Source organism: Antechinus flavipes, chromosome 4, assembly GCF_016432865.1.
Source record: "Antechinus flavipes isolate AdamAnt ecotype Samford, QLD, Australia chromosome 4, AdamAnt_v2, whole genome shotgun sequence".
Lineage (NCBI taxonomy): Eukaryota > Metazoa > Chordata > Mammalia > Dasyuromorphia > Dasyuridae > Antechinus > Antechinus flavipes.
This window is the reverse complement of record NC_067401.1, coordinates 385,347,056-385,370,471: the sequence shown is the minus strand read 5'-3', so window position 1 is coordinate 385,370,471 and position 23,416 is coordinate 385,347,056. Positions and strand designations below refer to the sequence as shown.

Below are 23,416 nucleotides of genomic sequence, written 5' to 3'. Positions count from 1 at the left end.
TGTCCTCATCCATATCAGTGGAGAGTGTCATTCGCTCTCCACTTCATGATTGCCTCTGTACCACTATCTTTTATGTTTAATCCCAGGCCCTTTATCCTTGGGATTTGTGTTGACTCTCAAACTTAGAGGCTCCTTCTGTATAATTTCTAGGTTAGGGGAAGGTTAGGATCCCTACGTTTCTCAAAAATAGTTGCCTATTACATTCATCTAGTGCTTTATTAGCCTCAGGAAACATGATGGAGTAGCCTTGAAACTTCCAGGCTGGAGGGAAACCCAATAACTGAATGTTTTCAAGAGGAAACTAGCAGAAAAGAGGGCAGCTTGAGACTTGGACTCTGAGAACTACCTGTCTTTAGCTCTAAGATGATGTAGAATCCTCCCAATCTCAAGGAAAACCCACTCTGGGGATTGTTCTCTCCTCTGAATCTTAGTTCCAAACTGGATGCACCACTTGAAAGCTAACCTATTAAGAGATAGAGATAAACAGAATCAAAGGTACAGAGACACACAAGCCAGAGATGAAAAGGATAATTGTCTCTAGTTAAGCAAAGGAATGGATGGGAGATCCCCTAGGGTTGGGGGGGACAGTTAGAAGGGAGGAGTTGATTGGCTAGCAGTAATGATAAAAAATCCTGATTGGCCACACTTCTAACTTGGCTGGCACCTTCATCCCCTCCTCCCCTGGCCTCTTTGCACAGGTCCAAACTACACACCCAGTCAACTTTCATATCCTAATCCATCAGCTGTGTAGAAGCTGTGGGGCTCCAGTCCAGGGCAGAAAAGCCAGGTAGGCTGAACTCTTTCTAGGTCTGGGGGTCTCTAGTTTGTCTGAAAAGGGAAAGAGATTGTTTGAAAAAGGCGATTGAGTAAGACTGCAAGGTTTTTCTAAGATTACTGACACTTGAGTGGACACTACGGGATGAACCACATACTCTGTCTCTAGAATTTTTCTTAAGGTCTTTTGACTTAGGCTGGGGGAGAGGGAACAGGAAGGGGCAAGGGAAGGGGCTTTCTTACTGCAGGAGGGAGCTGACCCAGAAAGGGCAGTAGCAAAGGTAGCAAGTTTGTGTTTTCTTTGCTGGCTTTATCGGTGGACTGGCTTCTATGGAGTATAGCATTTGTGATTATGCCCCAATGTGTACGTAGATATTCAGCCCATGGAAGGATGCACACATGTCATGCATGTACTATTTATGGGAGTTACCCTAGTATATGTTCACATAACCAAATTCCATATACACATGGCCACACATTCATCTTATACCAACACACACATGTGGATACGAATACACAAAATCATAACTCGGACTTTATTTACTGTATGCAAATTAGCATGGAACCTGTCACATCTAAGCACTTAATAAATGTTTGTTGGCAGACTATGTGACAGTATATATATATATAGACTATATGGCAATGTATATATGGTATTATTCATCTATAGTCAGTGTTCATTTATAGTTCATTCATATATGCATATCCATGATGTACATATGTGTATTTAAGATGTGCATATCTACATTACAGAGTGGTAGGTATTTTTAGTATAAGTCTATTTACATTTATATATAATTTATATTTATAGTTTCCTACAATTCGAAAATACCATGAAATGTGTGTGTGTGTGTGTGTGTGTGTGTGTGTGTGTGTGTGTGTGTATGTATGTGTAAGGGGGAGTATTTCCCTTATTGAAGAAGATATTATTTTCTTAATCCTCTTCTTATGGTGAGGATTTTTTTCTTCTCCATTTTTAAGAGGTATGAAAAATTCTAAAACTTCTGTCCTTTGTCGTTTTTTGTATCTTTAGTGTTTAAAGTTCTTTAAAATACTTTGATTGATGGTGTTCATAGAATGTAAGCTTCTTGGCAGTGGCAGGCACTGTATTTCATTTTGCTTGTATTTATATCCTTACATGTTAAACATATGGTAACTGTTAACAAATGGTTTTTTTCCCTTCCTTTCTCCTTCCCTTTTCTCTCCTTTCTTTCTTTATTTTTTTCTTTCTTTTCTTTCTTTTTTCTTTCTTTCTTTCTTTCCTTCTTTCTTTCTTTCTTTCTTTCTTTCTTTCTTCTTTCTTTCTTTCTTTCTTTCTTTCCTTCCTTCCTTCTTTCTTTCTTTCTTTCTTTCTTTCTTTCTTTCTTTTTTCTTTCTTTCTTTCCTTCTTTCTTTCTTCTTTCTTTCCTTCTTTCTTTCCTTCTTTCTTTCTTTCTTTCTTTCTTTCTTTCTTTCTTTCTTTCTTTCTTTCTTTCTTTCTTTCTTTCTTTCTTTCTTTCTTCTTCCTTCCTTCCTTCCTTCCTTCCTTCTTCCTTCCTTCTTCCTTCCTTCCTTCCTTCCTTCCTTTCTTTCTTTCTTTCTTTCTTTCTTTCTTTCTTTCTTTCTTTCTTTCTTTCTTTCTTTCTTTCTTTCTTTCTTTCCTTCCTTCCTTCCTTCCTTCCTTCCTTCCTTCCTTCTTCCTTCCTTCCTTCCTTCTTTCTTTCTTTCTTTTTCTTTTCTTTTTCTTTCTTTCTTTCTTTCCTTCCTTCCTTCCTCCTTCCTTCCTTCCTTCCTTCTTCTTTCTTTCCTTCTTTCTTTCTTCTTCTTCTTTCTTTCTTTCTTTCTTTCTTTCTTTTTTCTTTCTTTCTTTCTTTCTTTCTTTCTTTCTTTCTTTCTTTCTCTTTCTTTCTTTCTTTCTTTCTTTCTTCTTTCTTTCTTTCTTTCTTCTTCTTTCTTTCTTTCTCTCTCTTTCTTTCTTTCTTTCTTTCTTTCTTTCTTTCTTTCTTTCTTTCTTTCTTTCTTTCTTCTTTCTTTCTTTCTTTCTTTCTTTCCTTCTTCTTCCTTCCTTCCTTCCTTCCTTCCTTCCTTCCTTCCTTCCACTAACTGGTGTAATTAATTGTAAAATTTACCTAAATCCATTTCACAATTAATGAGGTATTCTTTGTGTCTGGGTTTGTGTGTCTATATTTTGGGGTGGAAGGAGAACAAACGGATCCTGGGTATTCTTAGAAGTGTGCCGGTAGGTGTGCGTGTGACTGCAGGGATTTGAGTGGATTCAGTGAGCATACATGCCTGGAGAGAATTTCTCCCTAGAATAGGAGATTGAGCTAGATGGCCTTTACTACCCTCCCAACTTTCAGATTCTCAGAGTCTATGACTGTTTCAGGCAAGAATATACACTATCTGTTTGAGTATAAATCTCCATGCTTATTTATGAGAGACTCTTCCACTAGTATGAAAGTACACTTTTGGAAGTGGGAGAATGGGACAGAACAGAGCTTCAACAAATTCAAATTTAGCAAGCACATATTAAAGCCTACTAGGTGCCACAAACTAAATTAGGCATTGGAGATACAACACAAAAAATAAAATCATTCCCACCCTCAAGGAACTTATATTCTAATGTCACATAACATGCAAACAGATGATTAAATACAAGACAATTTGAGATAAAAGAGGACACTAACTAGGAATCTGAAAAAGCTTCTCATAGGAGATAGTTTAATGTCTTGCATAAGTAATTCTGCCATGCAGAAGGTCTGAGTTTGATTCCCAGCTCATATATAAATGAATTTTTAAGGCAAGTAGATGGTACAGTGGATTATCTTCCTGAATATTAAGAGACTTAGTGTGGTCCTGGTCAAGTCACTTATCCCAGTTTGCCTCATTTTTCTCATCTATAAAACAAGATGGAAAAGGAAATGGCCAACCATTCCAGCATTTTTGCCAAGAAAACCCCAAAGGGGATCACAAAGAGTCAGATATGATTGAAAAACAACAGCCTTGAGCTATTAAAGCAAGAAAAGGACTGGATGAGGCAGAGGTAAGAAGGGTGTGCATTCCACTCTAGAGACAAAGTCTATGCAAAGCCAATGACCTGAGATGGAATGTCAAGTTCAAGGGAACAGCTAATAGGCTGGTTTGGCTAGAACACAGAGTCCTTGAAGGGGAGTATTGTCTGAAAAGGTAGATGGAAGCCAACCTCTGGAGGGCTCAGTTTTCTCAAAGCAGAGTAAAAAAGAGGGAAAAGGGGTTTGGAGACTTAGGGACAGAAGAAATGGGTTTAATAATCATCTCTATTTAGACAACTCATCATAGATTATTGTTTGTCCTTCGTTCTTGAAGAGGGCCATAAATCTATACATCCAACATCTATCTTCTCCTGAGCTTCTGCCTTGTATCAATTCAGACCAAATGTCCCCAAGACATCTCAAACTCAAAATGTCCAAAGCAGAAATCATCATTTTACCTCTCCATCCAATGTCCTCTCCTCTACCAAACTTCCGGATTTCTGTTCAAGACAACATTATTCGTCCTATGTCCTAGGTTTGTTTTCCTTGTTGTCTCACTCTCACTCAATCCACACGCCCAACCTTTTGCCAAATCTTGCTATTTCTACCACAATGGCATCTCTCACACCTGCCCTCTTCTCTCCAGTCACATAGCTGCTATCTTAGTTTAGATTTCATTACTTTTTAAACTAACTCTCATGAATGGTCACCTTTGTCTCAACTGTCTGTCCATCCCAATCTCTCCTCCATCCAGTAGCCAAAAAGATTTTCCTCAAGCACACATATGTCCTTGATGCTCCTTTCCTGAATAAATTCTAGTCCCTCCTTATTATTCTTCCGACAAAATTGAAATTCCTCTGTTTGGCTTTTACTGCCTTTAAAACTTGGTCTTAGCCTCTGTTTCTATTCTCATTAAATATACTCTCTTTTTTGTACTTTACAGCCAAACTAGCCTTATTTCTATTCCTCATCCACAATATTCTATTTTTCCTCTCTCTATGCCTGTTCACTGGCCATCATGTTCCAGGCCAAGGATGTACTCCCTTCCCAATTCAGCCTCAGAGAATTTCTCATTTACTTTAAGATCCTGCTCAAACACTATTTTCTATGAGATGCCTTTTTCTGACCACTCTTTTGCCAACTGCTAGTGTACTTCAGTCCTGACTACCTTAGATTTATGTTATATCAATCTGTTCTGCATATACTTACATGTGTTCAAGTTACCTCCCATGACAAAATCCAACCTCTTTGAGAACAGGAATTACTAAGAAAACAATTTCTTTGTCTTGTATTGTCTTTATCTTTTCTTCCTATTGTCTGATACAGAGTAAGTGGTTAATAAATGCTTGTTGATTAATTAAACAAATAAACGAGGGAATCCTCACTACAGGGAGTATATTAGACAGCAATCAAGGACTCATTTGAAATTAGAGAGCATAAATTTGTAGTGATCCCAGCTGGCAGATTTCAGAATGACGTTTAAAAAAAAGACAAAGCAGATGGTGGGAATTGGCAAAGCATGAACAGTGATAGGAACAACAGGACAGGAAAGTCAAGGCCAGAGGACAACACGTAGTTAAGCTCACCAGCTATCTGGTCAAGCCTGGGAAGGGAGAAAATAAACCCAGAGCAGAGATGATGGACTGGGAAAATAAGGAGGGCTGGATCACTGAAGATTTCAAAGGAAGAAAAGTCATTCACAAGCATTTTTAAGAGCCTACTATGTGTCAAGCACCATGCTAAGTGTGGGGATACAAAAAAAGGAAAAAAAGGAGAAGGGAAGGTAAGAGAAGAGATGGAAAAGCAGGAGATTGTGAGCAGAAAGGGACATTTGAGAGGTTAAGATCATGGAGGTTGCCTAGTCATGGGAAATATTAAGATCTAAAATTTGACCATCTTTGTAGATGGCAGAGATGGAGTTATAAAGGCTGATTAATGGTGTACTAAGGTATTCTAGAAAATGTCAATGTGTATATTGAGCTTCACAAATATGAGTATAGAATTTGGGATGAAGAAGAATACTGAACTCACTGAGGAAAGAGATCATTCTGGAGGCCAGTAGAATGAAAACAATCAATAAATCAATCAACAAGCATTTGTTGCCAAATATTGTGTCAGCTCCTGGAAGGGAAGATGATGAATGAAATGAACCTCAAAGAGGGAGAGGTCATTGAGTCATTGTGGCAAAGATATGGTCTTCAAAATGGCAGTCAAGGATATGGAATACGCATATTCCTTCTGGGTCAGTATGTCAGGAAGCAGAGAAATATCCAGTACTAGAGAGAATAGTCAGGGATGCATCTTCCAGAGAGAAGCAGGATTCTTTAATTACAATAATTTGGAGAGTATAAAAGGATGAAGGGAAATTCAAAAAAATAAATTCAAAGGGCACAGAAGGAGGGAAAGGAAAATTAGGATGGGAGAATTAGGGTTGCGTTAATGGAGAGTGATGATAAGAAGAGAAGTCGTTTGCCTCATTGATCAATCTTACTTTAAGAATTAATTAATAACTTACTATGTACTAAGCTTTGTTTTTAATAAATGCTTGTTGATTGAAGAAACATAGGGAAAGACAAGACAATCCATATTCTTAAGGAAATTACACTGTATCAACAGCAGTGTATCATCACCAGATGACATTATTTAATTACTATACAGGATTTAAGGGAGCAGAAAGAATGTTGCCAACCATAGGACTGGGGAAGTACCAAATAATTTTTATTCTCCAGATCTTGTGCTGACAGAAGACAACATCAAGATATATCATCTCAAACACCACTAAAAAAAACCTTGTGCTTTTTTTGGTTTGTTTTGATGGAGGGAAAAGGAAGAGGAGGACTTTGAAAGGCTAGGGAGCTCCAAAAGTAGAAACATCCTGCATAAATGCAGAATACTTACCTCTAACCTTAGAAAACTATTTGAGATACTGAGAGGTTAAGTATTTGGCTATCTATGATCATAGAGCTGATATTGGATCAGAAGCAGGTCTTTCTCCCATGCCATGTTGTTGCTCAATAAATATTATAATTCTTATCCTCATTTCACCCATAATATGAAATCCAACTTTACACTCTCCTTTTTCCCACTAAAAGCACCATGAGGATCTCCGCCCTCCTGGGACTGATATCCCTGGTCATCCAGGAGACAGAAGCTTTGCCACCCTGGACGGAGGGAGCGGTGAAGCAGGAAGAACTCCAAGATGAAGGGACAGCCTACAACAATCTGGAGCTGGGGAGCTATGACCCAAATCTGGATAATTATGACTTTAGCAACTATGAAGAGCAAGCTATAAAGAGTGACTATGGAGACCTGACCCCAAAGGTAAGACTCACTTAGATGGAACTCAAGTCTTTCTAGGCCTGAGATACAAGATGCCTTCCTCCCTTTCCCAGCTCTGGCTCTCTCTCCATGCAATAAAGGTGATCCTTTGGGGTATCCGGAGATTAGGTACCTGAGAGAAATTCAGAAACTGGACAACAGGAAACGTTCATTTGCTTTGTCAGCTGTCACCATATTTAGTGGGGTCTTTGAGAAACCATCTTTTTCTCTTTTAAGTAGATCTGTAAACCCTATCTTATTGGGGATCAGGAAGTAATCATATTCTCTCTAATAAAGATGTCACAGATTCTTTTTGCCTAGTCTTAATTTCCTTTCCTGTTTGATTTTTAAAATTTTAAATGAGAAGCTCTATGGGACAGTGGAAAGACCACTGGATTTGGAATAAAAGGAACTGGCTTTTTAAAATTTAAAATTTTTTTTAAATTTAAATTTAAATTTTCAATTTTAAAATTGCCCAGAGTGACACAACTAATAAGTCTGAGGCTGGTTTTGAATTCAAGTCCTCCTGTGTTCAGGACCTGTGCTCTATCCACTATGTCACCTACTTGCCCTAGGACTTGGGTTTAAATACCATTATTGTCACCTCATTATCTGTGACCTTGGGCAATTAACATCTGTCTGCCTCAGTTTCCTCATCTGTAAAATGGGGATAACAATAGCACCTGCTCCAGAGTTGTTATGAGGATTAAATGAAATAATGTATGAAAAGCACTTTGAAAGTCTTAATGTGCTATGCAAGGCTATTATTATCACTATCATTAAAATGAGGAGGGTTGAACTAAGTGTCCTATAATATTCCTTCTGGTTGCACGATTATGATCCAATGACCTGCGTTTGAGTTCTGACTCTGGCACTTTCTAGTTGTGTAACCATGGGCTAGGCACATATCTCTGTGAGCCTTAGTTTACTCATTTATAAAATAGATGGCAAGATCATGGAATTTCTTACTTCATAGGGTTGTTTATATCAATGTAATATCCCATCTGGCTTAAAGCCCTTTTATTTGTTTTAGTTGTTCTCTCTTGTGCTTATTCAGTTGAAAGTTGGTTGGTTATTCTTCTCCCCCTGACTACTACTACAACTTCTTCTTCTTCTTCTTCTTCTTCTTCTTCTTCTTCTTCTTCTTCTTCTTCTTCTTCTTCTTCTTCTTCTTCTTCTTCTTCTTCTTTCTTCTTCTTCTTCTCCTCCTCTCCTCCTCCTCCTCCTTCTCCTCCTCTCCTCCTCCTCTCCTCCTCCTCCTCCTTCTCCTTCTCCTTCTCCTTCTCTTTCTCCTTCTCCTTCTTCTTTCTTCATATCCCTTAAGAGACTTGAAAATGATTATTGAGCCACTCCTCTTACATTGCAAATGATTTAACTTCTGTTTGTCTCAGTTTTCTCATCCATAAAATGGGGATAATAATAGCACCTACCTCCAGAATTGTTGTGAAGATTAAATGAAATAATAATTATAAAGTGCTTGGCATATAGCAAATACTATATAAATGTTAGCTATTTTATTTAATTATTATTTTTTAGCTTTTTAAAAAATCAATTATATCTTAACCTGGTCCAAGAAATTCTCTTTTCTCTCCTGAGCACAAAGTCTCTCTCTGACAAAATCTACCCTTCTAGGAAATACAAAAGAAAAAAGTGGGTGCCCTTTAATTAGGGAATGGGTGGACAAATTCTGGTGTATGGATGCGATGGAATATTAAAACATCATAAGAAACAATTAATATGAGAAATTTGGAGAAACATGGGAAGAACAGTGAACCAGGCAGAACTAAAACAACAATCTGCACATTAACTACAATAATGTAAATTAGAAGAATTGATGCTATGCAATTAGAATATTCAATTGTAGCTCTGGAGAAGAGATGAGGAAATTCATTTGTCTCCTTTTCTTGGAGAAGTGGGGGGACTATGGATTCAGTAAGTTATATACACTACCAAAAAAAGTCACTGTCAGTTTTGTTTCATTCTTTTTGTCTTTATTATAAGGGAATAAGTGGGGAGAGAAACATCTAAAAATGACTCTGTTATAAAAACAAAGGGCATCAATACAACTTTACTTTTTTAAAAATCTGCCCTGCCTGTCTTTCCCACTTCTATGCGGCATTTGTGCTACGGCTCAGACTCAAGTGGGCACTCTGGCCCCTTCAACCATGAGTGTATCCACCAAGACTGTGATGGCCACCAAGGGCCCAAAGACGTGGACTTCAGTCACCAACCCTTCCATATCTAGCCTGCTTAACTTGCTGACTGCCATGGGTGAGTAGTTAGTCATAGCAGAACATGGACAAAGAATGACTGAGAGGAATCAATCATTCAGTCAATAAGCATTCATTATGCTCTGCGCCAGATATTATGTTGAATGCAGATGATACGAAGAAAATGCAAAATCAATTCCTGTCCTCAAGGAGAGAGTAAGAGGGAGAGGAGAGAGAGAAGGGGGGATGGAGGGAAGGGAGGGAAAAAGAGAGGAAGGGAGGGAAAGAGCTAGAAAGAATGAGAGAGAGAGGGGGAAGGGAGGAAGAGAGTGAAGGAGGGAGGGATGGAGAGAGAGAGAAAGAAAAAGGAAGGAAGGAAAGAAGAGAGAGGGGGAAAGGGAGGGAGGGGGAGAAATGGAAGGAGGAAGGGAGAGAGAAGGATAGAAAAAGAGAGGGAGGGAGGGAGAAAGGGAAGGAGAAAGGGAAAGAGGAGGGGAAAGGAAGGAGGGAGAGGAAGGGAGGGAGAAAAATAGAAGGAAGGAAGGAAAGAGGAGGGAAGGGAAGAAGAGAGAGGGGGAGGGAGAGAAGGGGGTGAAAGAGAGAGGAAGAAGAGTAAAGAGTAGAGAAGACAGACATACACACATTCACAGATCACAAAGGGAGAAGAAATATTTGGTGTGAAGATCAGGGGGGTGATCAGAAGATTGAAATCAGAAAGAAGCATCAACATAGTTACTCCAGCTTAATTAACACTGACACAAAGGGAATAGGGATGAGCAATAATTAAATTAATTACAATTAAAAACCTGTTAAGGAAAATAACAAACGCTATGGTTGTCACTTGGGGATGATAGCAAATGAAGCAAATGATTTGGAGAATGATAACTTTTAATTCTTCTCTTATTGATTCTTCATCCTTCCCCCTTCACATGTGCCAGTCCCAAATATCTGAGCTATGGTTTCATTGGTAACCAAAAGCTTGTGATTGTGCAACAAATAAGTAAGAAATAGGTAAAGAATGACATTCATGCAACAAGCACTCATTATGCTCTGTACCAGGTATTATGCTGAGTGCAGATGATACAAAGAAAAGGCAAAAATCAGTTGCTGTCCTTGAGGAGTTTAAAAGCTATTGGGGAAGACATACATTAATAAGGATTAAGAAGATATGCACAAAATAGATGGAAAAAACTTTAGAGGATAAGGCACTGTCAGCTGACAGGATTAGGAAGGGTCTCCTGTGGAAGATATTTTCCCTCATAATCTTCTTGGAATCTTCCTTTGGGATGTTTTCTCCTAGAGAGAATTAAGGGGTGTCTAGCTGAAATAAGCAAGAGGACTGATGGTTATATTAGGGAATATTAGCAAATAAAGATTAACACAGAAGTTATACTCAGGTTATTAAGGGGTAAGCATAACAGAAGCATTAGCATTGAGAAATGGCCACGCAAACAATCCAGGAAAATAGCATTTGGAACAGACAGAAATGGCATCAATTCTGGCATTCTCCCAGGAAGAATTCCAGGAGAATATAAGCCTTATGAGGCAGGAACTATTTTTTGTCTCCATATACTGAGCACCTTGAACAGAGACTGGCTCCGAGTAGCTGCTAAGTAAATGCTTGTTGAATGAATGAATGAGAGAGGAGTGAGAAGGGCTCTACAAACGGATCTCCTTTATTCTCCATTCTTTAACCTTCTTGTCTGATCTAGGTTTGCCCACCTGCCTGATCTGTGTGTGTCTTGGCACCTCTGTGTACTGTGAAGATGTTGATCTGGAGCACATCCCTCCTCTGCCCCAGGAGACAACTTACCTTTATGCCCGCTTTAATCATATCACTCATATCCAGTCAGGAGATTTCAAAGGGCTAAGTATGCCATTGCAGGTATGGGTGAGGGAAGGAGAGGGGAGGAGAAATTGATGGGGATTTCATTTTTTTGTTTGTCTAGTCAAATATACTGGGACAAAGAACTTCACTCTCTTTCCCCCCAAATCAAGGCTTCATTTATCCTACTTTAAAATGGGGATAATGTAGGGTTTTCTTGATGTCTCTTCCTGAATGTCTCAGATTGTTTTACTGACTTATTCTCCTTCATTCTGCCAGAAGCCTTACAAAGTCTGTAATGGTATTAGCTCTCTTTTTGTGGAGGTAGAATGGAGAAAAGGGGTAGATTGAAAACCTGGGCACAGGGAAGTTAACAGAACTTTCCCAGAATTACACAGATATGCTGGTCCCAAATCCAGGAAATAAATCAGTAGTAACATTAGTTAAGTGCTAGGGATACAAACAGGGGAAAAGAAAGATATCACCTGCCCTCAAGAAGCTTACAATCTAATGGGGGAAGACAACACATAAAAGGAATCCAAAAAGGGGCAGGGGAGAGGAAAGAGAAAGTATCCTGCACTATCATGGTATTTATTGTTCTTCTGTTTCAATTATGTCTGACTCTTTGTTGCACCAGTTGGGATTTTCTTGATAAAGCTCCTAGAGCGCCATTTCTTTCTTCAGCTCACTTCATAGATGAGGAAACCAACACAAACAGGATTAAATGCCTTGTCCAGGATCACACAGCTAGTAAATGTTTGAGGCGAGATTTGAACTCAAGAATATGACTTTCTGATCTCAGTCCCAGTGCTCTCTCCACTACAGTACCTAGCTGCCCTATGTCATGATGGAGAAGTCCATGATGGAGAAGGTGGGAAATGTGGTAGTCAGAAAGTTAATTCAATAAGCATTTATTAATCACTTAATAGATGTCCTGTGGTAAGTTCTGAGAATATAAAAGAAAAGTCACCCTCACTCCCCACTCTCAAGGAGTTCACAGTTTAATAAGGGAAACAATATGTAAACAACTGTGTTATAAAGATAAACTTATACATGATAAATTGAAGGTACTCTCCCAGTGATGGTACTGGCAATCAGGGGAAATGTGCTTCTTGTACAAGATGGGATTTTAGCTGGAACTTGGAGAAAGACAGGGAATCCAGGAGGCAGAAAGAAGAAGGGAAAAATCCCAGTTATAGAGGACAGTCATTGAAACTGCTCAGAATCAGAATATGGAGTGTCACATCCAAGAACTACCACTGTATCTAAATATACAGTGGTATTTCTTGGATCTAAATATAGTGCCCAAAGACTTGGATTCTACTCCCAATTCCAGCATTTATCCAGTCCAACATGACCTTGGACAAATACTTGGTGTTATGGTGTGGTAAGAGTACTGGATTTATTGTCAAAAAACCTGAGTTCAAACCTTTCATTTACCACTTAGTAAAGGACCTTTGGCAAATCTCATTTTATCTCAAGGCCTCAGTTTTTCCAATTATAAAATGAAGGGTTTGAACTAGATGATCTCTAAAAGTTCCATCCAGTTCCAAATCTTGTGATCATAACTGTTTTGTCCCCCAATCCTTAGTTTCCTCATCTGTAAAGTGAGGATAATAATCCTTTATCCCATCTCTCATAGGGCTGGTGTGAGGAATGTTCAGAAACACATTATGGTTTACACAAATATAGATTAATATGTTTTTGCCTCTGAGTAGGACTTTATTGACCAATCAGGCATCCATTTTACTGGAAATGTTTTCAGGAAGAGATTCCAGAATATCACATATAGTGATAGAAGTAGGACTTCCTTCTATTTCCTCCTCCCTTCCTCCCTCTCTTCCTCCTTCCCTTCCTCCTTCCCTCGCTCCCTCCCTCCCTCCCTTCCTTCCTTCCTTCCTTCCTTCCTTCCTTTTCTTCTTCATTTCTTCCTCCCTCTCTCCCTTTATTCTTTCCCTCCTTCCTTCCTCCTTCCCTCCTTTCTCTCCCCCCTCTCTTTTCCTTCCTCCCTTCTGTCCTCCCTTCCTTTGTTCCATTCCTCCTTCCTTATTTTTCTCTTTCTCTCATTCCCATTATCCCTCCACTGTTCCTACCTACACAATGCATTTCTTTCTTCCATATCTCAATAGGAAAACTAAAGCACATTGACCTCTCAAACAACTGCATCTCTACCATTGAAGATGATGCTTTCTTATTACCTGCTCTGCAAGAACTGATCATCCCAGAGAACAACCTGGCATCTCTGCCTAGGCTCCCTGCTAGTCTTGTGAGACTTGATGCCCAATTCAACAAGCTCCAAAGCTCAGGAATCCTACCAGAAAGTTTCAAAGTGAGTCAGCATCCTGGGCTCCCCTTCACACCCACAAACCCACAGACACACAGACACACATAAACCTACACAGACACGTTTGGCAACAAAGACTCTCATCCTTCTGGGGCTGTTGCTGTTAAGGCTCAGACCATGTAATGCCATTTTTATCCAATTCCCTGGATGGAAGGAAGCCATTATGTCCCACTCCTGAGCATTTGTTATGACTGGAAATATCTTCTGGCTTAATTATATCTCTTCCTTTTTCTTTGGTGCTTCAAAAATTGCTGTTCCAAGATTCACAATAAGATGACATCCCTTTGTTTAAGGGGACATTTGATGCATCACTTGGAGAAAATCCTTGTAGTCATTCCTATTAAGAAACTACATTCCTATCAAGACCTCATAGTACTCACCTGCTTGGTCTCCTTAATATCCCCTGGCATCTCCCACCAGGATCTGGCATTCAGTCCCAGGACATGACTTCTCTTTATCTTTTTTTTAAAATAACTTTTTATTGACAGAACCCATGCCAGGGTAATTTTTTACAACATTATCCCTTGCACTTACTTCTGTTCGATTTTTCCCCTCCCTCCCTCCACCCCCTCCCCCAGATGGCAAGCAGTCCTATACATGTTAAATAGGTTACAGTATATCCTAGATACAATATATGTGTGCAGAACTGAACAGTTCTCTTGTTGCACAGGGAGAATTGGATTCAGAAGGTAGAAATAACCCGGGAAGAAAAACAAAAATGCAAGCAGTTTATATTCATTTCCCAGTGTCCTTTCTCTGGGTGTAGCTGCTTCTGTTCATCCTTGATCAATTGAAACTGAATTAGCTCTCTTTATCGAAGAGATCCACTTCCATCAGAATACATCCTCAAACAGTATCGTTGTTGAGGTATATAATGATCTCCTGGTTCTGCTCATTTCATTTAGCATCAGTTCATGTAAGTCTCTGCAAGCCTCTCTGTATTCATGCTGCTGGTCATTCCTTACAGAACAATAATATTCCATAACATTCATATACCACAATTTACTCAACCATTCTCCAATTGATGGGCATCCATTCATTTTCCAGCTTCTAGCCACTACAAACAGGGCTGCCACAAACATTTTGGTACATACAGGTCCCTTTCCCTTCTTTAGTATCTCTTTGGGGTATAAGCCCAGTAGAAACACTGCTGGATCAAAGGGTATGCACAGTTTGATAACTTTTTGAGCATAGTTCCAAATTGCTCTCCAGAATGGCTGGATGTGTTCACAATTCCACCAACAATGAATGTATCAGATGACTTCTCTTTATCTCCCCAGGAGCTAAAGAACTTGCAGTTTCTCTACCTGTCGAATAACAAGCTGGACTACATCCCTGTGCCCTTGCCCTTGAGCCTGCGTTCTCTACACTTGCAAGTGAGACTTTTTAATAGGATGGAATTAGATTGAAAAATAGAAAGAAGTATTTGGCAACAAGGGGTCCCAGATACTTGGGGTTGTGAAGGATGGCTGATTCTCTTTCCCTGAGACCGATATTGTTCTTCTTTCTTTGTTTTTTTCTCTCCCCATCTCTCTCCTAGGTCTTTCAATCTGTCCACTAATTTCTTCTCCAATTTCTTCCCTTTTCTTTCTTCCTTCTACCTTCCATCTTTATGTATTATCCAAAAATCTTTAGATATTTGGTCAATCAGATGTTTCAGTAGATAAAGTGGTGGACTTGCAAAAAGGAAGAGCCAAGTTCAAATCTTGTCTCAGCTCAGTCTCTTAGAAGCAGTTTTTTTTAAATTGTAAAATGGGGATAATATGAGCACCTACTCACAAGATTGGTATAAGAATAACATGTAAAGTTTTATAAACCTTAAAATTCTATGTAAATGCTAGCTACTATTATCTCTCACTTTCTTCCAAACTTCTATTAAAGAATGCCCCCTAGAAACTCTAAACTCAAAGACTTAGTAGTGCAGATCTGCTCTGGAAATATTTCCTCAGTGGGAGTCCCTGACACCAGTGAATTTATTGTTCTTGATTAAAAAAATTTGTCCAGTATCTTTTTCCTAATTCATCTCCTAACTCCCTATCCACATTTCACCTTCTTTCAATTCTTATCTTTCTCATTCCATCCCTTCTCCCCGTTTCTCCTCTTTCTTCTCCATCTTACTATTCACTTTACTTTTCTACCTTTTCTCCTTTTCTCTTCTCTTCCTCCTTCTCCATTCTTGCTCTCCCCCTATGTTCCTACAGCTCTTTCCTCATATCCACTTTTTGTCTGATCCTCCTCTGTTTCTGTCCATGACATGGTCCTGAACCCTTATGCTGACAGTTTCCATTAATAACATCCTGTAATAGAATGGATATTTCATCTGTTCCCTGAGTCCCTTTTTTCTGGGAATATATCTGAGTACAGCATATCTGTGGACACAACTGTGCCAGAAGGGAGCAGTCCCTCCCCCAGGGAATCTTGGACTTTATCCTCTAAGGCTTAAGGGGAAAGTAGGAACCCTGGAGATGTGCAGAAAGCTGCAAGGTGCTATACAGGAATGATAGTTACCTCAGGAAGGATGTAAAAACCCCCATATAATAAGGTGTAGTTTTGAAATAGCACTTTAAAGATCTGCAAAGCATTGTTTTTCTATTTTCTTTTGATCTTACAATATGATGAGATAGGTGCTATTATTATCCCCATTTTAAAGAAAGAAAAACTAAGCCAGATTGTGGCTTAAACATAGTTACACAACTAATAAATGTCTAAAATAGAATTTGAATTGAAATCTGTCCTGCTTTTAATTCCAACCATCTATTCACTGCATCACTTCCCTGCCTAATACTAGCTTAGACTGCAGAGCTGGAACTGTTGAATTCAAACTGGGCCTCAAGTGCAAGTAGGACCCAGGCAAGCCCTACCCCTGTTTGGTCTTTAGTTTCTTCATCTATAAAATGAGGGGAGTGGGCTTAACTACTCATGTTCTTTCCAGCACAAAATCTATTATCCTATGATTCCATGACCAAGTTATCCCTGAATCTATTCCTGACTTTGGAATTATTTATAAGAAACATTGGATCCAAGACAATTCCAATAAATTCTGGACAGAAAATGCCAGCTACATCTAGAAAAAGAACTATGGAGATTGAATGTAAATCAACACATGCTAAGTTCATTTCTTATATCCTTTTTTCCCCTCTCCCATGGTTTTCCCCTTTTGTTCTGAATTTTCTCTCTTAACATGATTCATAAAAAAATATGTATTTTAAAATAAATTAAATTATAAGAAACATTGGAGAACAAACATTGTTCCTAGAAAATAGAATCCACAACCCCCAGCCTTCTTTTTCCCCTGATGTTAGCCTTTATCTCTTCTCCCATCTTGCTCCTCATTTCCTTCAGCTCAGAGAACTCAAGAATCAGTCAGTGGTAAACAGCCTCAAAATCACATTCCATTCCTCCTTCCTTAGAAAGACTCCCTTGGAAATAAGCCCTACTGGAAATAGAAAGAAGAGGGAGTAAGGTATTCAGCTTACAATGGCCACTGTTTCTAACCAGAATCAGATCTGGCACAATGAATTACTGAAACCTAGGTATGCAAGTAAACAGTTGCTTTCCTGAGATAGAAAGACTATAATTCTTTTTTTTTTCTATTTTTTTATTATAGCTTTTTATTTACAAGATATATGCATGGGTAATTTTACAGTATTGACAATTGCCAAACCTTTTGTTCCAACGCCTTCCCCTTCCCTCCCCCCGCCCCATGGCAGGTTGATCAATACATGTTAAATATGTTCAAGTATAAATTAAATACAGTATAAGTATACATGTCTAACAGTTATTTTGCTGTACAAAATAATCAGACTCTGAAATAGTGTACAATTAGCCTGTGAAGGAAATCAAAAATGCAGGAGGACAAAAATAGAGGGATTGGGAATTCTATGTAGTGGTTCATAGTCATCTCCCAGAGTTCTTTCGCTGGGTGTAGCTGGTTCAGTTCTTTACTGCTCTATTGGAACTGATTTGGTTCATCTTCATTGATGAGGGCCACGTCCATCAGAAATGATCATCATACCAGCAGGATGAATACAGAGAGGACTGGAGAGACTTACATGAACTGATGCTAAGTGAAATGAACAGAACCAGGAGATCATTATATACCTCAACAATGATACTGTTTGAGGATGTATTCTGATGGAAGTGGATCTCTTCGATAAAGAGAGCTAATTCAGCTTCGATTGATCAAAGATGGGCAGAAGCAGCTATACCCAAAGAAAGAACACTGGGAAATGAATATAAACTGCTTGCATTTTTGTTTTTCTTCCCAGATTATTTATACCTTCTGAATTCAATTCTCCCTGTGCAATAAGAAAACTGTTCAGTTCTGCACACATATATTGTATCTAGGATATACTGTAACCTATTCAACATGTAAAGGACTGCTTGCCATCTGGGGGAGGTGGGGAGAGAGGGAGGGGAAAAATCGGAACAGAAGTGAGTGCAAGGGATAATGCTGTAAAAAATTACCCTGGCATGAGTTCTATCAATAAAAAGTTATTTAAAAAAAAAAAAAAGAAAAGTATAGTTAGAGTTCACTTCGAGAGCTCGGTGAAGATTAAACCTGTTCTCAATTAACAATAAATTACTGATCCAAATATCAAAAAAAAAAAAGAAATGATCATTATATAGTATTGTTGTTGAAGTATATAATGATCTCCTGGTCCTGCTCATTTCACTCACAGTTCATGTAAGTCCCTCCAGAAGGCTGCAACTCTTAAGCAACTGTACATGTGTACACAGTAAGTGACAGCTCCTTTTCTCCTATTACCTTGCAATGAGAGAAGCCTATCCTTCCCACTTCACTCCTTTCAAACCACAACCTTGGTTCATTTATTTTATAAGTTTTGAAAAAAAACAAAAAAATTGCAAAATTTAATTTAATAATAATATTTTAGTATACCAACTCGAAGTTTATCAAAATTTTATTTATTGTTTGTGTAGCTCAATCCAAAGCAAAGCACTGAAAATGCTTAGATGGGCTTTAATCCATGGAGGCTAAGGAATCTCTAAAGATTCTGCTAGGTTGGAGAAGACAGAAAGATGTATTAGGTTTTTCCCTGAAAGAGACCTTTTTATTAAATTATCTTTTATCTGAAGACTTTTTAAACGTTAGCTCATCTATTTGGGGGACAGTGTCCAGCTTTTAGCAAAGTGCCTATAAATACTAAGAGCTTTAAAAATGCTCAGTGACTAGACTTGAATCCCAGCTAACTTGACTCCCAATCTACCACACTCAGTCAAGGGCAAAATCTTTCCTTTGGTACTGTCTAATTGGCCTGCTAACAGTTCCTTATATAGGACATTTCATTTGTCCTTCCTCTGAGTAGACTAAACTCCTCCCTTTCACTCCTTAGAAACCCTACTTTCCATACAATCATAGCATTGTCTCCTGATCACTTCAGTCATTAAACAGTCTCTCTCTCTTGAAATTAATTTGTATCACTTTGTCTATACCTTGTATTTTCTTATTGGTGTACAAATTGTATCCCTCCAATAGAATGTAAGCTTCTTGAGGGGAGGAATCATTATTCTTTTTGTATTCCCAACATCTGGTAAATGGTGTTTCTAGTACACGCAAAGGTATCTAAATAAACTTACAGAAATGAATTACAGATGAGAACATTTAGGCTCAGGAAAGATGAATAATTTGATCACTTTTAAGATTCAGATTCAGGTTTTTTAATTCTATGTCTTTTTTTTTTCTTCTTCATTATATCATAAATGAAAGGGTAGACATTTGATTTCTATTCTCCCTCATCAATGCTGCACCCTCATTTTAAAGATTCTTCCCATTATATAGCTGAAGAAATTGAGGAAGAGAAGGGCAAAAAACACCTCCCATAACCCAATATCAGACAACAAGATGGTGACAGAGACTTGAACCCAGTTGCCCTTGGGTTTTTTTCCAATTCAAGTCAACAAACATTTATCAAATACCTAGTATCAGGAAGTCTGCTAAGGGAAAGGAATAAAAAAAAATCAGGCAAAAGACAGTTCTGGTCTCATGGGAGAGACAACATGCAAACAATCATGTACAAAGCAGTCATACAGGATAAATTCGAGATAAGCTAGAGAGAAGGCATTAAGATTAAGGAGGGATTTTAGCTAAATTATGAAGGAAGCCAGTTTGAATCATAGGCTCCTGGAGACTGGAAGAGACCTTGAAAGAACACAATACAATCTATCCTTAAAGGTCTTAAGTCTAGGTGGGGAAAACCTGAACATGGATAAGCAGATATCAAGTTTGTACAAAAAAAAAATACAGAATCATTCCTCAGATGACGGCAGCAGTGTGGTGTTTGAGAAGAACCTTAAAGGAAATTAGAGATTCCAAAAGGTGAAAAATTTCTGGCATGGAGTTGTAAGTTTGACCTGTAGTCGATTTATATTTTGTACTACTATTCACCTCACCAGATTGTTGCAGGAAAGCATTTGGTAGACCTCTAGAAATCTAAGTGATTCTGTTTTCTCAGAACAACCACATCCAGACGATTGCTGAAGATACCTTCTGTGACCCTCAGGACCTAACACACATCCGAAGGACCCTGGAAGACATCCGCCTGGACGGCAATCCCATCAACCTCAGCTTCTTTCCTAATGCTTACTTCTGCCTGCCCCGACTCCCCATAGGCAGTTACACTTGACTCTGATCTTAGACACATAGAATCACTGGGATTTAGATCTGAGAGAGGTCTTCTAGCCCAACCCCCTCCATTTTATAGATAAGGAAATTGAGGTCCAACGGGTTAAATGATTTACCCAAAGTAACAAGGTGAATGAATAATGGAACTAGGAATTTATATCTACTCTGACTGCAAATACAGTTCTTTTTCCACTACTCCGTACTGTCTCAGAGAAGAACAGAACTGGAATGGAATGTAAATAAAGAATAACATTAGCCTCCTTGCTCCTGGGAATGATTTGAGGCAGCCAGAGACAAATCTTGGCCCAGGATCTGAAAAAAAAATTCAGGGTGAATTAATAGATATTAGAACATGGGGATTTTTGAGAAGCAGGCTGAGGAGAAAGCTTGCTCTCTGGGCTTTGATCCTTAGTAGCTTCATCTGTAAAATAAGGATAATGATGTTTTACTGGGTATCCCATCTTATGACTCTTTTTTCCCCTTTTAATCTTTAGGACTTAATTCATTTATGTATACACAATGAATATTCACTAGGTGCTTGTTATCAATGATGGGGACAGTGATAAGGATGAAACTTTTCTCCAAACTTCAGTTTCCTCATTTAAAATGAAAATGTTGGACTAGTTGGTCCTTTACCTGAGGAGGTTGTCATGGTGAAATTCAATGGTTCCCAATATTATTTTGTTCCTTAAACCCCTTTCAACAACAACAAAATGTGTTGTAAATCCCCAGAGTAATTAATATCCTACTCATAATATTTTTAAACAATTATTTACTGCATACACCATCTTTAAGGAATGTTTAGTACAAACCCCTTAGGCCATCCTGGAAAACCTTCAGAAAATCTCTAAATGGGGACCACTGGTATAATAGAGGGAGTACTGAATTTGAAGTCAAAAGACTCCATACCAGTTCTGCTCTTCTCCGAAGTAATGCAGAGTAATGGAAAGAACATTGTATTTGTAGTCAGAGTAGTTGAGTTCAAATTCCTAGTTCCACTAGGCACTTACCTTTTGATTTTGAACAAGTCATTTAATTTCTCTGGGCCTCAGTTTCCCCATCTGTAAAGTGGAAGGGTTGAGCTAAAAGATCTTTAAGGCTCCTCTCAGACCCAAATCTTAAGATTCTTTGAGTCTACTCTGGGGTCTCCTTCCTATCCTCCAGATAGAAACTATCTTTGGAAACCCTCTGTTCTCTTCACCTGTTTCATTCTCTTTGGGGGAGGACACAATAGAAAGAACATTTCCTTTGGAGTCAGAGAAGCTTGGCTATAATCCTGCCTTTACCAGTTAGAACCTGTGTGACCTTGTACAAATCAACACATCTTTGGGGACTCATCTCACTCATCTGTAAAGTGAAGAGGGTAAATAAGACTCAACTCAAAACTCATTTTCTGCAGAATTCCTTTTCTGCTCCCTCCTCTAGCTACTTGTGCCTTTTTCCCTAAGAGAAATTTATATTTATTATACACACTGGGTTATTTTCATATTTGTGTCATCATTAGAATGTGAGCTCTTTTAGGGCAGGAACTGTTTTTACCCCTTTTTGTATCCCTAACATTTAGTGCCTAGCATGTAGTAGGTGCTTAATAAATGCTTGTGGATTGGCTGACTGAGAAGATGGCTTGTGTGATCACTTATATCTCTAAATTTATGCTGAAGGCAGAGGATTACATCGGAGCATATCTTGAGACCCTTTCTTATCTGGGTATCCAACCACTTTTTCCTTCTCTGTACTCACAGTATTATGGCCATCTAAGTGACATGGTGGATAGAGCACTGGGCTTGGAATCAAGAAGAATCTATTTCCTGAATTCAAATTGTGCCTCAGACCCTTATTAGCTGACCCTAGGAGAGTCAATTAACCTTGTTTACTTTAGTTCCTCATCTGTAAAATGAGCTGGAGAAGGAAATGGCAAACCACTCCAATAGCTCTGCCAAGAAAGCCTCATGGAAAAACAAACTCCCAGGATCAGAGAATCCTTAAAGGGAACTGAGCCTCCCTCAGTGCTGTTGTATCCAGCTTCTCCTCTCCAAGTAAAGCAATTGATGTGTAAAACTTTTATTGAGTCACTCACCAAAATTCTTCCCTGACATTAAAGTCTCTTTTTCCAGGGAAATCAGATAAAAGAAGAGCTTACATTTACGTCACTCTTTACCCTTGCAAATCATAACTTATTTACATTATCTCATTTCTGGGAGTCATTTAGGAAGCATAGATAGCATTACTCCCATTTTATAGGAGAGAAAACTGAAATCTGGAAAAGATTTGCCCTGAGTCACATAGCTGGGAAGGAGAAGAAATGGAGTTTGACTTCCATCTTCTGATACTAGGGTCCTTTTTGTTTTACCTTTGCATACAAATAAGAAAATGAAAGCTCTTTTCCCTCAGCTTGATTCTCCTTCATCCCCATGCTCTGTTATCTATGAGATTCCTCCTGATTTTGGGGCCAAGGCTATCTCTGGCTGGCTCAAATTATTCCCAGGAGCAAGAAGGAGAATCTTATTCGTTATTTACATTCTATCCCAATTCTGTTTTTCTCTGAGGTGGTATGGAGTAGTGGAAAGAGCGGTGTAATTGCAGTCAGAATAGTTGCACTTTGGGGCAAATTTTTTAACTACCCTGGGACTCAGTTTCCCCATCTATAAAATGGGGGGGGTTGGGCTAGAGGATCTCTGTGCCCTCTCAGATATAAATCTTAAAATCCTGAGTCTACCCATAGGGCCTCTTCCCTCTCCTCCAAAGAGAAGCTGCCTTTGGGAATCCTCTGTTCCATTAATCTGATTTCTGTCTTCCTTGGGGATAACACAGCCAAAAGAATAGAACCAGGGGGCTATGGTCATAATCTTGTCTTTGCCAGTTAGACCTGTGTGACCTTGGGCAAAGCACCTATGCCTTCCCTAAGCCTCAGTTTTCTCCTCTATAAAATAGGCTCTTTATATGAGAATTACGAGATGATCTCCAGGTTCCTTTTCTAACTTTGTCTCATCCATGATCCTGTGCCACCTTGGCCCACTAGGGGGAGGCAATGTGCAAAGATGAAGAAATAAATATATTTATGTCACTCATCAATCTGGGATTGGAGTTATTGAGCTGTGAGTAACCATAATTTTCACACTGTAACCTTCTGCCTTGAAGTAACCAAAGCAAAGGAAGTGATGGGAGATCATCTAGAGAGATGGGGGACCCAACATGAGGCAGTTGTACATATTCGGATTGGACAGAAGAGGGGTGAACATTTTAGTTGGTGATAGGTACGGGATGTCTGGCCAGTGGGGGCCACTAAAGATTCAGGGCTATCCTGCCCACCGG

The 23,416-nt window shown here is 38.8% G+C and overlaps 1 protein-coding gene across 1 annotated transcript; it reads left to right on the top strand.

Moving 5' to 3' along the window:
• The first annotated feature begins 6,664 nt into the window (after nucleotides 1-6,664).
• OPTC (opticin) lies at nucleotides 6,665-21,722 on the top strand. The gene is made up of 6 exons (XM_051998596.1): nucleotides 6,665-7,085; nucleotides 9,218-9,353; nucleotides 11,005-11,163; nucleotides 13,247-13,446; nucleotides 14,742-14,837; nucleotides 19,935-21,722. The coding sequence occupies exons 1-6, from the start codon at nucleotides 6,861-6,863 to the stop codon at nucleotides 20,103-20,105; spliced, it is 987 nt and encodes a 328-aa protein (XP_051854556.1). The 5' UTR covers nucleotides 6,665-6,860; the 3' UTR covers nucleotides 20,106-21,722.
• Nucleotides 21,723-23,416: the final 1,694 nt, after the last annotated feature.